At 31.6% G+C, this 17,687-nt stretch overlaps 1 protein-coding gene and 1 long non-coding RNA gene across 5 annotated transcripts in view; one reads left to right on the top strand and one right to left on the bottom strand.

Moving 5' to 3' along the window:
* LOC127702336 (formin-J-like) overlaps nt 1-17,687 on the bottom strand; it is a 46,282-nt gene that overhangs the window by 19,647 nt on the left and 8,948 nt on the right. For 2 of the 4 annotated variants that reach the window (XM_052206471.1, XM_052206472.1), the window contains exon 3: nt 56-983. In XM_052206471.1, the coding sequence (XP_052062431.1) occupies nt 56-983 (928 nt within the window). Of the gene's footprint in view, nt 1-55; nt 984-3,623; nt 4,577-12,123; nt 12,251-17,687 lie in introns of those variants that run through there. The other 2 variants (XM_052206469.1, XM_052206470.1) reach the window with 2 other exon arrangements.
* Nucleotides 12,367-16,906, top strand: LOC127702338 (uncharacterized). Its single transcript, XR_007982378.1, has 2 exons — nt 12,367-12,514; nt 16,558-16,906. It is a non-coding gene; the product is annotated as an uncharacterized LOC127702338 (long non-coding RNA).

Raw genomic sequence — 17,687 nt, 5'->3', positions numbered from 1 at the left:
ATAAGCTAAATAAGATACCCCCCCCCTCCCCAAAAAAACAAAAATAAAAACTCACCTAAAATATTTATAAGATGTGCTCGACCTGGAAGTAAACCGTAAGGAGATCCCTTGGTACTAGAATTTTCCAACATTTCAGCAATACCTTTAAGTTCGTGCATTTTGGCCATTAGTTTACTTATTCTTTCTTCATAAGCTTGAATGGATTCGTTATGATCCCTTTTCATTTTCTTCATTTCTTCTATAAGTTGTTTTTCATTGTCTGAATAGCAAAATTGTGCATCTTGCCATCGCCTGCCATTGGATTGATTTCCTCCTGACAATTCATACTCTAAAGAAGACCCACCATGAGAACGGTCAAGAACAGGCATATCTTCCTCGGGTATAGAACTATAATTTCGTGTATTAGAACCCATTTGATACATATGATGGTTAACTTTATTTCCAGGTTTGTCTTTGAATTTCGAGTAGCTATGAGTGATTGTATCGGCCGAACTTTCACTTGACGCAGTACTCAATCTTGGGTTAATCCAGTTACGCTCGGATGATTGTGTCTTCGGTGGAGAATTAGAATCAGGAAAATCCTTCTGAAGATCCTTGAAGAATTTACTGATTAAAGACGTATCTTGTTTTGCTCCACTTAGAGCGGATTTCACACTCTTTATTATATCGATATCTTCTTGGTCGTTGAAGCTTTTCTTTTTCGGAGTGTATCCTCGGAAATTTGTCTGTACTTCGTGAGACGTCATTTTACGCCATTCGGCGGAGCAGTCATTATTTAGCCACGTGTAAAGTTGTCCAGAGTCCTCGAAAGATTTGAGATTGACGACACTGTTTATTATGCCGTCACGAAATAGGCCTCTGGCAAACTTTACTGCAGCCCAACGACTTTGAAATCGACCTGGATATTTTTTCAGAAGAGTATTAACTAACACATTCCCTTGAAATTTCTCTTTTGTTGATGAATCATGCCATCCATCTCTCATCTAAAAAGAATTGAAATTAGACATCAATCATTACAATACTTTATAAATTGATATATTAATAGACATTTTAATGTAGGAAGAAAATTTTCGCTTGCTGTTTTGCATAAGTATACGTATCCATAAAAAAGTATCAATAAATAGGAGGATTTTTACGTTTTAAGCTTCAGTTGAACTCTTTTTTTGTCAAAGAAATGGATCGGAAAATCTAACCATGTGAAATAACTCGTTATTTCATGTGTAAATGTAATTACCTGTGAACTCAGAGATCAGCCTTAAAAGTAATATAGGCAGAAATCGGTATGAAAATATACAGCGATAAAAAGATACAAGGAAAAAGGAGAGAAAGTACATATCTTTATTACCAAAGTCTATATAAAATATAGGTGTAAAGTAAAAGCATCGAATCGAGACGTATCCCAGATGATTAAAATCCGAACATTCAGTTGAAATATTTATAGATTGCAATCGAGAAAAACAATTTCTGACGAAAAACAATATTAGCTCTTTTTTCTGATAGGAAGACATCCTCAAGGAGCACATACAAATCCTTGAAAGTTTATAATTTTCTAAAACATAAAATGCATTTAAATTTTTTTTATCTGTCTTGCCATGTCTTAAAACGGTTCAAGGTGCACGGGTTTGTCTGTATTTGTCTGAGTAGATTTTGTGGTGAAAACACAGGCATATTTGTCAATTCAATTTCCTCAAGCTGCAAATTTTTAACTAATACCAACAACGTTAACTTTAATTTGGTTACATACAGATTGGTGGCACAGAATATTTTGAGTTATGTAGGACAAAAAAAAAACATGTTTAGCTTTAAACTTGACATCAGTTGTGCATTTCGACAATTAATGTGTCGCAGTATTTTTGGTCATATATAATAACTTTTCATTGGGATTAGTATATACTAATAATATAAAAGTCCCAGCTCTTCAACTATTCTTATACATCTTTGGCTTTCTAATATTCGGCTTTGAGTGTTCCTGATGAAGGTAAATCCTGACATGCGCTTCGGAGTGCATGCTTAAATATTGAAATCAAAGAGAGAGAGAGAGAGAGAGCAGAAAAAGTACATAAGGACAAATATTTTGAAACGAACAGGAAAGAGAATGAAAGTTGCACACAAGAAATAAACACAATTATAAAATCACATCCATCATTAACTAAACATGAATACAATTTCAACCATCAATATAATGCTTGGTCAAAAACTGTATCTAGCAATTTAAACATTGGCATGTATTTTTTTTTTTATTTTGAATAAGATAAAGATTTAGCACAAAGTTCAAATAATTTCTTAAAAAAAAACTCTTTTTTTATATTTAAAAAAATAAATATTTACGAGGTATTTTGTGTTTGTTTTTCCCTCATACTATAAAAAAAAATCAGCAAACAAGCGAATGCAAAACGCAAAAATAACAAAAACTTTATCCATGAAGGTAGATAGAACAAGACATGCACCATAGGTCTTTTATATCCGCTTGATAAAACTGAGTATGTATATGGTAAATATCTTTAAATATTGTCATTTAAAAATAGCTTACGATTGGAATCTTTAGACTGCAAATAATTGAAAAAAAATATAGAAGATATAAGATATACGTCAATGATACGGCAACCAAACGACACATATAATGCAACATGCAGTCTTTAAAAATAAACAAGTGTCTATAGATAAAAAATGTCAAGCTTTAAATCGTCCCCCAAGTCATAAAATTTGTGAATAAATTGAACAGAAACAATCAAACATCTCCCATCGACTTCAAATTCTCCAAATAATAAAACATTATAAGATATGACATAAGGCAACTACTGACGAGGTTTCAGGGTCGAATGCCTGTAAAACTTAAATTAATCAGTTTGTATAGAATATCAAGTTAACTAAGTGTGTATGCTATAGGAGATATGTATGTGCAAAGTCATCAAGTTTTACCAAACAAACATTGAAAAAGTAAACAAAGCATGACTTTGTTTTTGCAACCAGACAGGAAAATATTTAAATCTCTAGATACATGAAAGAAAAAGAATTCAAAAAACGATTAAACCAGAGTAAATCATTTCCTCCGTTAAAAGAAAGGTTGGAAGGCAGATAAAGTATTTGAACAATTTAAATATCATAAATAGTCTTCATGCTATCCACAAAGGAATACGAAACCGAATGCTTTACCTAAAGTTAATGCACACACCATTCATCATTCAATTAAATAATGCACGTTAACGAACAGTTCCGACAACTCCTTGAGGGGTTCGTAGGTTACCTGTACCGAAGCAAAATGTCAACCCCTATCAAACCTATACACATCTTCCAGTTGCACTTTACCCCGATCAACCTACTGTACAACCTATTACTAGAATGTATTATTAATTTGATCTCCAAAGGAATATGTATGAAATATTTGCAACTGAACTTTAAACAGATAAGTTTAACAATCAGTAAAATATAAATATACACATTTGAAGAAATCATTATTGTGTCAGATGACATTCTACATTAAGTTTTCAATTTAAAAAAGTTTGTTTATTTAAACGCGGAAACAATTTAAAGCATTACAACGTATGCACTTCTTGTATTTGCAAGACAATGACAAATGATTATAGGAAACACGGCGCATTGCAAGTTCTTTAAGAAATACAAACCTGATGAGCAAACATAATCCGACTTTGTGTCTGTATTCGAAAACAATAATGATCATACAATTCAGCAGACGACAACACAAAAGAATTTATTGCTACCACGGAATGTTCGCAGGTGCATGTTTATGGCAATGTCGATCGTAATAGCAGTAGTCCAGTAACATAAAAACTGTCTCAATAAGGTTTGCTTTGTCTGTTTTAAGAAGAAATCCTTACATAATATTTATTTCAGAAGCCATAAATCGAAAATATAGTATGCTGCTCATAATAGTGCATCCTGCTTACCAAACATATTTCATCATCTGGCAAATTTTAATGGCTTCGTAAAAAAGTCACGGGCATTTGCATAAAAAAGAAAAGAAACATTCAAATTATGAATTCAGTCATGAAAAAACTTTCCTTGTTCAGTAACTACAGGAATCTACACACTAAACATGAGAAAGTGTATCAATTGTTCCGCATGTCACAACGTAAAATGAGATTGTAAAATTATTGCAAAATTGAAAATTTCCAGCTGACGAGATGATTATCACATTTTAATGCTAGATCTGTGTAATAGACCATTTTACTTGCGAACGTATCGATTCCAGTTGTAAAACAATATCCAATCTGCTTCACCAATTATATACCTGTCTATCAAACCAGTCAAACCGATCTGATAGAAAACTCAAATGAAATCTAACACATAACTTAAATGTTCAACTTCATACAGTATCCGATACAATCTTGCCTCACAACAAAACAATGATGTAGCCACCCTTTGTAAATGGTATTCAATTTCACCCACGAAATTTCGCCATAACAAATCTGTCTAATTCTAGATGATTGAGCGATTATTTCTGCTCTGCTAGTTTGAACATCAGTCTAATCCACAATAATTGTACACTGTTAATAATTTAAACTCTTTTGTTATCCATCTCAGGGATACAATTTTCTATATGGTTAGAGTTTGTTTCGCAGTTGTAAAGAATACAATATTTGTTTTAAAATTCAATACCTCTGTCCTGAAATAGAATATATCAATGGGTTCATGTCTCTCCTATAGCTGGTTAAGTAACTCAATACAAGACCAAGTTATGTACATTCATATATGTATACGGTAGTATTTTAGTTTTTTAAACTTTAAAACATTATATATTGATATCATGAAAAATTAAAGAGCGACGCTTCAAGATAAAATTTGGTCAATAAAATTGTTTATTTAAGAAAAGTTTTTGCTACACAATAGGAAGGAGTCGGAGATCTAAATCTAATTTAAAAAACCTTAGTGATATATTTAAACACCTGAATAAACGCGTATAGATGATTTATAGTTTATAAGTAATGTACATATTATATTTATATTTACCAAACAATTTAAAGACATTTTCTTTACATTTCCTTTACTGCTCTACTTCGGAAGAAATGCTAATCTTCAGAGCGACAAGTAGGTAAATTTACATAAAACGCAAGGTCAAAAGAAAGAAAAAACAACGCTACTGTAATATGATAAAGTTGAGTTTACACGTCGAATAAATTATTGGACTTGTTTAAAGAAAAATTCTATGTAGAATACTTAAAACATGCAAACTCAAATATACCATACAAAGAGCAAACATGTACAAGCATGATAAAAACAACTGTTTCAGATCAAATGCAGACGAAAAAGGTCTGATTCAACGACACTTTTAAAACACATCAATTTGTGTTTTCTCATAATGTCCCTTTATGACAAAATTAAGTTGCATTAAACCGCTTTATATAAGTAATTTAGTAATTTAGATAATCTTCTGAACGGTCGACCTATGAATTCTATTTTATAGTACCTCTTTAGGTGCCATACTTATCTGCTCGATCACAGACAGGTGCTTTTAAAAAAACTTTGTTTACTTTCGCACAATTTGATAAGAAAACTTTTGTCAGATATATCAAATATTGTCAAGTGTTTTTAATTTACATTTTGTATAGTTCTGGACGGACCGGTGATTTTGATAATTTGTTGTATATTTGTATTTAATCTTTCTTATTTTCATTTTATCAAATTTAATTTGTTTTTCGTACTTATTAATTTCATTTCAAGGCAATTTTCAAACAGATCCCGGTTTTTTCTCTTGTCTATTTAAGAGATCAAAAGAAAAGATTTTAATCCCAGACGAAGATTTCTTTACTCCAATATTGTAAGTTATTAAATAAACTGCATGCTGAAACGTATTTTACATTTTTCGGGATGTGAACCTTTACATGAACAAAAACGACCAGTAAGTTTCAATTCTAATGCGAAAACATTTATCGCGACCGGGTTAAAAATGATTCAATAACTTTCGCTTCTTCGTCAATCATATACAGCATTTACAAAGACTAGTCGGTTTAAATTAGAATGCGTGCGGGTCGCGTGAAATGTAATCTGCGTTCTGTTAAATTATGAGCTTTGTTGCATGTTTTACATCCTCCTCTGCTTTCCGGTCTAGCACACATCAGAGTGCATATTCATATCCTTTTTACTGACATATTTCGGTCCTGAACATGGCTTAAAGATTGTCTGATAGACGTTAAGAACTATCCATTTAATTAAAAATGAAAACAATTTCAAAAATACAAGACTGCAAGTATAATAAATAACATTTGTACTGTTTGAAGAAGTCTATGCTAAAAATTATGTAAAATTGACAAATAAAGAAAAAGAAAAAAAACTTACCCGAAATGCTTAACATAATTAATGAAATGGGTCTTAGACTTTCAAGCGTTTTTCCCTAGGACATAGGATTACTGCATTAAAGGGTACTTCGGCAAAGCTGGTATATGAAGTGTTCTCCATATAAATTCATAACATAAGTGAATTATCGTATTATATCGCTTTATGTTCTAATAACTGTACACTTCCACCAAACTTTTTTCTTAATCTACTCATGATGTTTTATTACTCAAATCTGTTTTAAATATAATATTATGGAACATTATTCAAAACAACAAAAGGTGTTCAAAATATCAGATATATTCAATATTAACATGTCTGTGTATTGTTTCTTTTTAAAGTTAGATTTGTTTAGTACCCTTTAATCCTGAACCCCTAAACGTACATCTCGTGGTATCTTATAAGAAGGCATATTTCTATCTTGTATGAAAAAAACCAGACTATTTCTTTCACTAAGAAACAGCTGAGAGAAATTCGTAGGGCGGCGTTTTGTTACGGACCTATATTACACTTTCGGACATTTACTTACACGTTGTATGTTCTTAAACATTTATCAAGATCCGGTTTGTTTCATTGCTAAATTATTTTACAGATAAAAATATTTATTTTCTTTGTAAACAAAAAATGATCACAAACATTGTACCTATGTATATATATTAAATTGTTGCAAGTCATTATATATAATTACGAAACAGCTCATGTACACAGCTCATGTACACATCATTCCATAGGTTGCATAAACGGGGCACTGTATATATAATATATAAGCATCACTCTCTACATATCATCCGGAACATGTATGAACTACTTGCCATTGGACGTTAAACAAACACCGATCAATCACTTTGCATTTATACATACTGTGTTACCTTTTCATTTACAATCTATACATTTTGATAGTACTACTTATAAGAGGACAATTTCTGTGTCAAACCGCAATTATTTTATCAGCACAACATAAAACATAACTGCATGGGAAGTGCAAACAGAGAAACATACGGACTCAGGGTACATTTATAATTCAGTTGAATGAACCAATTTTGAAATTCACCTGCCGTCTTCGTATAGATATTACGCCATATTCGCGTTTCGTCTACATAAGACTCATCAGTGGCGCTCGAATCAAAACTATTGCAAAGCCAAATCAAACAACAAAGTTGAAGGGCAGAAATGACATTTGAAACAGGGACGTATCCAGAATGCAACACAGCATTTCAGGATAGGTCCATCAAGAACAGTTCAGATAAAACAAAAAAACATCTATACACAGTCCATCACATAACAATAATATGTGGATAGCGTTTTAAAATGGTTAAATAAATCTTCCGGATTGTACGCCTTTTAAAAAATATTTAAGACGATTTGCGATGGGTCATTAGGCTTGGAATACTCTATTCAGTGATCAATTTTCCATATTTGTATTAAGATTTAGTTTGAAATGTCTCGTATTTGATCTTTTTTAATCAAAGAATACATCAAAATAATCATGTTGACAGACTTGTTTATTAAATCGATGATATTCTTTATGACCAATCAAGCTTGTTGGTCTGAAAGCAACACACAGATATACGGAAGCAAAGAACAACTTTCATTGGGAACTTGATTAAAATTGTAGTGTTAAATTATAAGCGTTTAAAAATTCCATGGAAAAACATGACAAGACAGTCATACTCTTTTATTTGATAAAAGTGAGGAGATGTGGTATGATTGCAAATGCGCGCGACAACTATCCATCAGAGGTCAAATCAAATCTACCAACTCTCCATTACCACGAATAAAAGGATATGAGGGTGTGGATGGGGGTTTACAGAATAGAGAATAACGAGGGAAACATTTAAAGAATAGAGAAAAATGGGGAAAAAATAAAGAAAAGAGAATAATGAGGTGCTATAATATAAAGAATATAGAATAATTGGCAAAATGTATAAAGAATAGAGAAAATGGCCAAAAAGATTAAAGAATACAAAAAGGGAGGACCCCCCATCCAGATCCTTGGATATGTGCGGTTGTATACGTCATTGAGACAGCAACTAAGCGATACAAATGACATACAGACATCTTGAGGTCAACATACAATCTTCAACAAAAGACAGGTGGCTATAATATGGGAAGCTCTAAATCATCCCGAGCTTTAAAGGTTGTCAAGAAATTTAATAAAAAACTATCAACGAACTGCAATCAACGTCAAATCCTCCAAATAACTATACAACTTTAAATAAAATCAGACATAAGACACGTCACGAAAAACCAAAGATTGGGCAACATAAACATTTAAAACTGTTATCATAGCTAAAATCTTAATGTATTTTAACACTTACATTATAAGCAAAACGATATCACTATCAATCTGCAATCTTGTACAATACAATTTCAAATTTGAAATGCAGTGACACTTTTCAATATAGAATATAATATGAACAATTAACTGTTGCATTGAATTGTAGTATTTTCAGGCTTTTTATACGATCAAGATATCAAGTAATGCTTCAAATTATCTAAACTATTACTCAATATTATATTATAAAGAAAATGTTGCGTTCTGTGGTCTTAAACCGACAATTTTTTTAAGTAACAGCATTTTCTTCACAAAGCGGGAAACTAATTGGATTATAGATACCAACGAAGAAATGTATGTAACAAAAGTAGTTACTGAAAACAGCATTTCTTCTGCACATATAGGCCTAATTAAATGTTTTCAAATAAAACAAAAAGAAAGGAACGATATGCAAATTTTTACTTGAAATAATACTTTCTTATTTATGGGAACATCTTTCCGGTTTATGGGAACAATCATTTGATTGACTAACTGTCGGTTTAGAAATTTATTTCAAACGTGTATTCAGTTTTGACTCTTTTATGCAACAAAATTGCATATCTAGTATGTAAAGAATAATGAAAAAGCACATCTTGTACGTTTATAAATGACATACAAATCGATCGGCAGCAAATATGGGATTTATTAGAGATGAATTTCATATGTGATATAATTAATACTTCGTGCCTAGTTTTAATGAGTAAAATCCCGAGTTGTCTGAAAGCTAGAGGCTTAGTACTTCATTTCAACACTGTCACCGACTATATAGACTTCAGTCCTATCAGCAATTACATCGCATGCCTATACTAAATATATCAATAAGTGATGACAGTTGACACATCTATTTTATCATCGTACTCCGTTTGCTATAAAAACCAACCCAGCAGTCATCAAAAACATCTTTCATTGTTATATTCTTTAATTAATTGACCTGAATATCTGAGGCATAATGATTAAAAACAGATCAAAGGTTTACAGCAGAATAATGATGTTCGGAACGCACCAGTGAACTAATTCTGATGTCTTTATTAAATACTGACTTCGCTAAAAGCTGAACAAGGATAGATTAAATATCATGTTTAAGTAGAAACTGAAAGGGAATAAAGAACAAGAATGAAAAATAGAAATAAGCCATAACAGATGATTGAATTTTGTGTCTTAGTTTACAGCTGAAAGAGCAATAAACAGACACAATACACTGATCTACCTCAACCGAGGACGATCACTCGCAGACAGATACGTCGCTAATCCGTTACTGAAAGAACATCAAAGAGAAAACAACGAACTGAATTAATATGAAGATCGTGATAATTTCCCATTATTTCCAATGCTTTATATTAAAGCTATGGATATAACAACTTCGAGACAAACATTTATTACAGCATCAGACACCAAATTGAATTTTCTATATGAAATTAGCTGGAACGAAGGGTAAAAATAAACTATATTAAAAAGACATGCAGCCCTGTGAATCGGATGAAGAGAAAATATAACAGTAATAATGAACAACAAATGATCAATATTGTTTTCAACCATTACATAATAAAGCTGAAAGTGTCTTTTTTGTACTGTTGGGACTTTGTTTCATTGAGGTTTACCCCCGCTCCCTTAAAAAATAGAATACAAAGGTGGGTACTAGATTACTCTTTACTATTTAAAAGCAAGATAACGTCTTAAAGAAATTTCAAAACTATAAGGAAAATGTTAAAACGTCAAAAAAGTTACACATACGAATGTATAACTGATATAGTAAGGCTAGTAACAGTGAAACTAAATTATTTTCTTCACACATTGTTGTCAATATAATGGAATTTTATGCGACTGTCATACAAGTGAGAGGTTTCGCTAGCTATAAAACCAGGTTTAATCCACCATTTTCTACATAAGGAAATGCCTGTACCAAGTCAGGAATAGGACAGTTGTTTTCCATTCGTTTGATGTGTTTGGGTTTTTGATTTTGCCATTTGATAAGAGATTTTCCGATTTGAATTTTCCTTGGACTTTTTTTTTTTTTTTTTTTTTTTACTTTTTAAAGATCAAATTATTAACTTCTTCAATATAGTGTCATGGTAAATAATATGCAAACCTCAGTAATATTTATACTATGTCGTGTACTTCTTTATACAAATTCTTTCCATGCACTAAATCAACCAAATCTTCATTGAAATAACTAAATAGTGCAGAAAACCACAACAAAGATTTTTAGTATTATTTAATTCAAATTTAGAAACATTTTTAGGTTGAGTAACGACGTGATTATATCTGGCTCGTCTTACAATGTTAAAAGTTTAGGTATCAAGTTTTTGTAATTGCGTCCGTTGTTGGATGATGAATGTCGAACGGAAGTCCCAAGTTAAAGTTTTATTAGTAACATCGTGAATCATTTTCAAGGCCTGTGTGTCGTGGTTTGGATGTCAGTCTGAGAAATTATAGTACAATTATACAACTTTGCCTCAACTCTATAATTTCTCATTTTATTAACTTAAGTTACTTTTGTGAAAATGATCAAATATCTCATAAGTAAACGCTTACATCGAACGGACATTTTTATCATTGCAATTCAGCATTACCGGTAGCTAGTACATGTACTGTTTCAAGAGGTTAACTAGATACTAGATATATACTGGCACATAATATTTATTCAGTATAATAGTCCCAGATATATATAAGTATTTGTATTAATAGTTTGTTATTTTTAGAAATGATCGACAGTTGTATTTAACAAAGGAAGGAAAATGAAATAAAGGAAGGAATTTGTAGTAATTCTATGAAATGGAATTATATATAGACTCTTCGAAATGATTTTCTACAAAAAATATAAAGTGAAAATGCAACGGAAAATCCACAACCATTAGACAGAAACTGTTTAAAGAAATAATTATTTTGCTAAAAAATTCTCACAAAAAAAAACCAATATAATGAATGGTCCAGTCGTGCTTATTAAACACAGATTATTATAGGTCAAATTTTAAACTATCACCTGATAACTAAGTACAACTTTAGATATAGAAAGATGAACGAAGGTCAAGCATAACAAAGTTACCATACGCAGACAGTTGCACTTGAAAGAGTCGTCTCATTCAAGGATGATTTTGACTGTAGATAACCGAGGTTTCAAATACAAAAGATGAGAATTTAAAGGATCACGAAAATCTTTTTAACTGATATGATCGACGAGACAGACAAAAACGTTGTTTTCGCGTAATTGCATACCGAAAGTCGAATAACTGACCAACTTTGAAAATGAAAACGAAAGTTGAAGTATCTTACCAGCTTCATAAGCGAATAATATATGACAGAAAATCGTTTCCAAGTAATGCTTTATTATATATAATTCTAAATGAAAACTAAACAGCTGTCGAAAGGTATATGAACAACATTTGTAATTTTCTTCTCGTATTTATTGACGATTATTATCGTGGTTTTACAAATAAAACAACGTTGCTATATTCAATGAATGCTTGAAAAAGCAACAATTTTGAGAAATTCTTGACTAAAGAATTAAAATAAGCACAAACCTTGGTTGATTTATTTTCTGTTTTTGTCTTAGCCCCAAAGCAGATATCCCTCCTCATTTTGAAATTATTGATGAAGCTGACAACAAACGGTCAGTGTCACTACGTTCCAGCTACTTTAATATCATTTTCTATTGAAATATGACAATAAGCTCGCGTGCATAAAGCAGACGATATCAGTCACATGATCAGTCCCATTTGCAACAGATTGATGAAAACGATTAACCCTCTTAGGCATAAAATCATTTAATAACTTCGTTGATGATATTATCATCCTTGTCCATGATGGTACGTTCAAAGAACCAATCCAGAGAATTATGGACTTCGGAATATTCCAACCTTGAACGAAATTGAGCGACGCAACTCTTATCTGAAGATAAGTTCCATTTTAAAGGTAATACCGGAAAGACATTGTAAGAGAAACGTGTACTTTATTTACATTTCAAGTACTTTTACCTGAGTTTTTTTTAGAAATCAAATACTTGTGTTACACGGCTAATAGTTTTGTCAATAGTTTACCTCAAAATTTAGGTGAACATATATTTGTGATCACGTGCAGATAAAATATTGAGAAAAAATCTTGATAAAGGTTTAATTGCGAACAGAGTATTTGTTTTTTTCAATTTGTTACAAAGATATCAAACAACGCACATGGTGTAATTCAATCAGAAAATTGTTAATGCAATGTGTCATATCTAATGATTTTATACTGAAAGACTTCTTAAAAAATAATTTCATATAAAACTTTAAAAAATGACATAAAGTTTGAAACACTTAAAAAGAAATTGATACTGTATATGAAATATCGAATTAGAAAAACCCTGAAATAAAAACGTATATGAACAGTTGTTAACATCCTCTTTGCACTATAAGCGGAGAAGTAGAAGGAAGCAAAAACAAATTTAGTCACAGGTAGCCCCGGTTTGGTATCGAATCCGTGAACCAAGGTTTCTTAGAAGCGATGGGAAGTTAAATCTGTATAGTATTACTACTTTATAAAGTATTTTATAAATCCGAAACAGATATCAAAAAGTAGCATAACCAATTACCAATTATAGAAATGACCTAGAAGTTTAACCTCTTTATCAGTTTGGTATAAATTTGAAGCGAAGGTACCAAGGTTGTGAATAAGACTTTTTGTGGCAGCTTTCTGAGTATTGTCAGAAATCATATTGATTGATTGATTGTTGGTTGCTTAACGTCTAGTAGCAAATATTTCATACATGTTCAGGACAAGAACAAATTAACAAAAAATACAATAGGTAGGTCCTTTAATAGAGGCCGTCCGGGATGAAGGTAGGGGAAATTTAGACTGCCACTGGAAAATGAGGGTAAATTGGATAGGGTAAGAAATTTTGCCTTGCAACAGGCCAACTACGGACCCCTCAAAGAGTTGTTACAAGGGTTCTTAACGTGCAGAGAGCGTGGCACTCTCTCCACACGGGGCATCGGATTTAACGTCCCCATTCTGACCGGACGTCCATGACTCTTATTAATTCACATCAAGAAGTATTCATACAATGATGAATACATTTCGATTTGATGGCATATGACATCACAAGAAACCACTTTAAGCCTGAAATCTGATGAACAACGGAATATTATTCACACCATCCTTTTGACCTATAGTTTACTCAGTGATTATTTTTTAAGGTCTCAAGTCAACAACTCATACTTGAACTTCACGCTAGAACACCTTAACATAAACTGTTACTAAAAGTTAAATCATAACCATTGAAACACGAAAGTAAGTCGTTTTATTTTTACACGTATTATATATACCCCCGAGGGCGTTAGCTTGATGGTGTATAAATGTATCTAATTTACACTATGATATTATGGAAACTGTAAAATGATAGTTTTCAGATAAGTCAAAAGGGATGTCGTTCACGAATTTATAATTTTTTTTATTAGGATAAAGCATAATAAATGTATGATATCCAAATACATTCATAACATCATGGTGTACATATTCATGTGTATTTTTCATATGCGTGCCTTTATGGACTATAACATGTTTTGTATTTTTAACTTTAACTTGAACCAGTTATTCAAAAGTGATGACTAAATCATGAAATTCAAGTTATTTCATGCCATACTGATACTGATATATTCCTGGAAAAAATTGCATATTAATATCCTACGCACATAAAGCTATAGGAGTACCTTTTACCTTAACTTTAAAGATGTACTTAGGTTAGGTTCAGGAATTTTTGTCAGATGTTCGGACTCCTTGGTTTTTTTCCTACGATACAGGGTAAAACATTTTGCCCCATAACACCAATTTTTCTTTTCATATAAGACTTCAAAAGCTCATAAAGGTCAATTACCAAAATTCAAGCAGATTCTAGATTCTTTTCTTTTGATTTGAGACCCAAATAATACCAATGCAAATATAATGTAAGTCCGAGTCAGCCTATTTCCGCCATTTTAAAAAAAACTAAATATCTCGAAAAGGAGCTCCATAACCTATCAATATTTCTAGCTTATTTTGTTCCTTAAATAATGCTCTTCTGACTTATAGTATCAATTTTATATTCTAGATTTTTTTAATTTCACCTAAGTACATCCTTAAACAAATTAATGTTAAAAAGACCACTTAACCGTGAAATGTAGGTCACATTATTCTTTAACACATCATTCGTAGGCCCACAATTTGATGTGTTAAATTGAACAACAGAATGTAGGTCATGTCTTTTGACATGTATGTCTTGAAACATTTTTGTATATTTTAAGTTCTGCGTTGCTAGCCTATCCACTTATCAAAATCAGGCTTTTTTAACATTTGAAATTGAATCGCCAATTCTATAAAAAAAATAGTTGATAAAAGAATATTTTTAGTGTATTCTTGGACGAAATTTCATACTACTTTGCTCATAACTGCATGCCGTAAAAGTAAATTTCAAACAAATACTCATGCAACCGGGATACAGACAGACATGACACAAATATCGAAGCACTATGTACCTATCAAAATTACTTGCGGAGCATTTGAAATAATATCAAATTATTTAAGTTAGCCCCGTCTATCAAGGTTTACACGATGATGCCGTAAATTAAGAGAATGACTCGGTATCCCTCTACGCTTAGACGGAGGGGAAATTTTCTACAGATTAATCTTCGTCTTTAGTAATGCATACTTAGTGCAAAAAAGTTTATGGTAATCTTCTTTAAATGTTTTCGCTGTTCTTTTCCAAAATAGAGGCGATTAAGAGCTTCACATTTTACATTGTAAAGAGACACCTGTATATTTTGAAGACCGTTTGTTGACCTCCAGTTTGTGTTGTTGGGTTGCTGCGCCACAGACGTATATCCCACATGTTATTTCATTCATATTAATTAATACATGACATGTTATAAGGAAGAAGAAGAATGAAAATATTTATACATGCATAGTAAGACTACGAAGGATTAGAATTACACTTAATCCTTACTTGACCTAAAATAGATTATAAGAAATGTATCAAGATCGTATAGGAAAACTTTGGGGAATTTTAGAAATCTAAATATAGCACCTGATGACATGCATTATAACTTTATGTATACGGTATTGTTGCTACCAGCTGTTGTGTATTGGATTGTATTGACATTACTATTGACAAATTATAGCTGTCGTAACCATAAATAAAACATCAATTGGTACGTATACGACGTGTCACAACACTCAAATGAATATAAGTTGGATATTAAGGAAGAAACTTAACATGGTAATTCAAGGACAACATCGGTGACAACAATATTATAGTATCAATGTTGTAATAAAGCAGAAATTATTCAACATGCAGGATATAATTTTATTTTGTAGAAATACAAAAAGACAGACAGTTCTACGTTTAAGGATAACTATATATTAATTAGTTCAGCAAAAAATAAAAACATATGAATGTTTCATAGTTTACCAGTCTATACCATTTTTCTTTTCATCTATATGAGAAAGAAGTGACGTGTCAGAAAAAGTAACTGACAGAAGAAATGAACCGTTGCATAAATTCTAACTACAAAAGTCGTTAGAAGAAATCTATAAAGGGCAAGAGAAACGTGGAGGACCAAAAATATCCAACGACGTTGGAATCAAATGTAGTGTAACTAATTAAGCGGAACCGATTAGTAAAATTAGTAATCTGAGATTAGGAAACGTTCAAACAATAAAAAAGCAACGTGGTGAATTGTACATGTATACTTTATGTTGGTACTGCTACCCAAAATAGATTATTTTCCTAAACCACAGTCTACACGAATGCATATACCATAAGAAACTTATTTTGACAAAATACACGTATACTGAAAACGATTAATATCACGATTCTCAATTAAATATGATATTTAGCAAGATGTATGGCGAGTAAATTAATTTTCTTTACATGCGATTTTGTCATGAACGAATAAAATGTTTATCATGCAATACATATGATAAGCTTGTTTATATTTCATTTTCAGAAACAGATACCATTGAAGATAGAAGATGAATATTACCACTAGTCAAATACACCAAACTCCTTGAACTTCTAGTCAATGTCGAGAGAGTGTACACAAGAAATTTAATTTCAGTTTAAACAAGTTGATGCCAATTCATTCCCATCGAAACGGTGTAAATGAAAATAAATACACTAGCATTTGGCCACTTAAGTAAAATAAATTTATGGGCAGATGTTTTAAATTTGTGAATGTAAATTAAAATTGTAGCACAAATATTTTTAAACTCGAAATTATGTATGATGGATCGAAACCACTTGTAATAAAAGCTTTTTTTTTAAAGCAAAATTGAATAAAATACTCATTATCGTTCTTTAGAAGTTATTTTGTTAATGAATGAATGACATAAGAGACAAGGTAAATACAATGTTTTGCATATTATGTCAACAGAGATGCCGGATTGCATAAGATCTTAATTCAGATCATCTTTTATTTGACAGATGAATACTTAATTTTGAATTCAATACAAAATATATGGCAGCTCTCCAATTACAAACTTTGGAGAACCTTGATGAAATGAGAAAATGCATTTTATGTGTTTAAGTCAACACAAGTAGATTTATCTACACTGTGCAATGGTACAATAGAAATGTTGTCCTCGTGCTTCAGATGCAGTGAATATTAAAGCAATTAAGAATTATTTCAACCCACATGTATACAATTACGAATTAACAATTAGCTGAAACGATGAGTACATGGATGAACTGAATATATGCCTTGATTAAGAATTTACCCGCCTTTGTCTATAAAGGGCATACGAACAATAAAAAAGAACATTTCCGCTCTTGTTGCCACTATCCAATAGCAATTGGACATGTGAGTGGGCGAAACGTTATACGGACATAAAACATCGTGGACATGAAATAGATTAGCACTAAGTCGTCGTTATTATCAAAATTGTCAAAATGTCGCTCATTCAACTATTTACATTTGAGTGTAACCCCAGGGACAAAATTCTAATGACACACGGGAACAATCATATCTACGTTACGATTACATTTCAACGTGTTTGCATTTGATAACTGATCGGACTCCAAGTTGTTATAAAATTGTTAAGTTGTTTATCAGTTTATAACGCTTGAGGTGTCCAGATT

Source organism: Mytilus californianus, unplaced genomic scaffold (genome assembly GCF_021869535.1).
Source record: "Mytilus californianus isolate M0D057914Y unplaced genomic scaffold, xbMytCali1.0.p SCAF_5, whole genome shotgun sequence".
Taxonomy (NCBI): Eukaryota; Metazoa; Mollusca; class Bivalvia; order Mytilida; family Mytilidae; genus Mytilus; species Mytilus californianus.
This window is presented reverse-complemented; position numbering and strand designations above follow the sequence as displayed.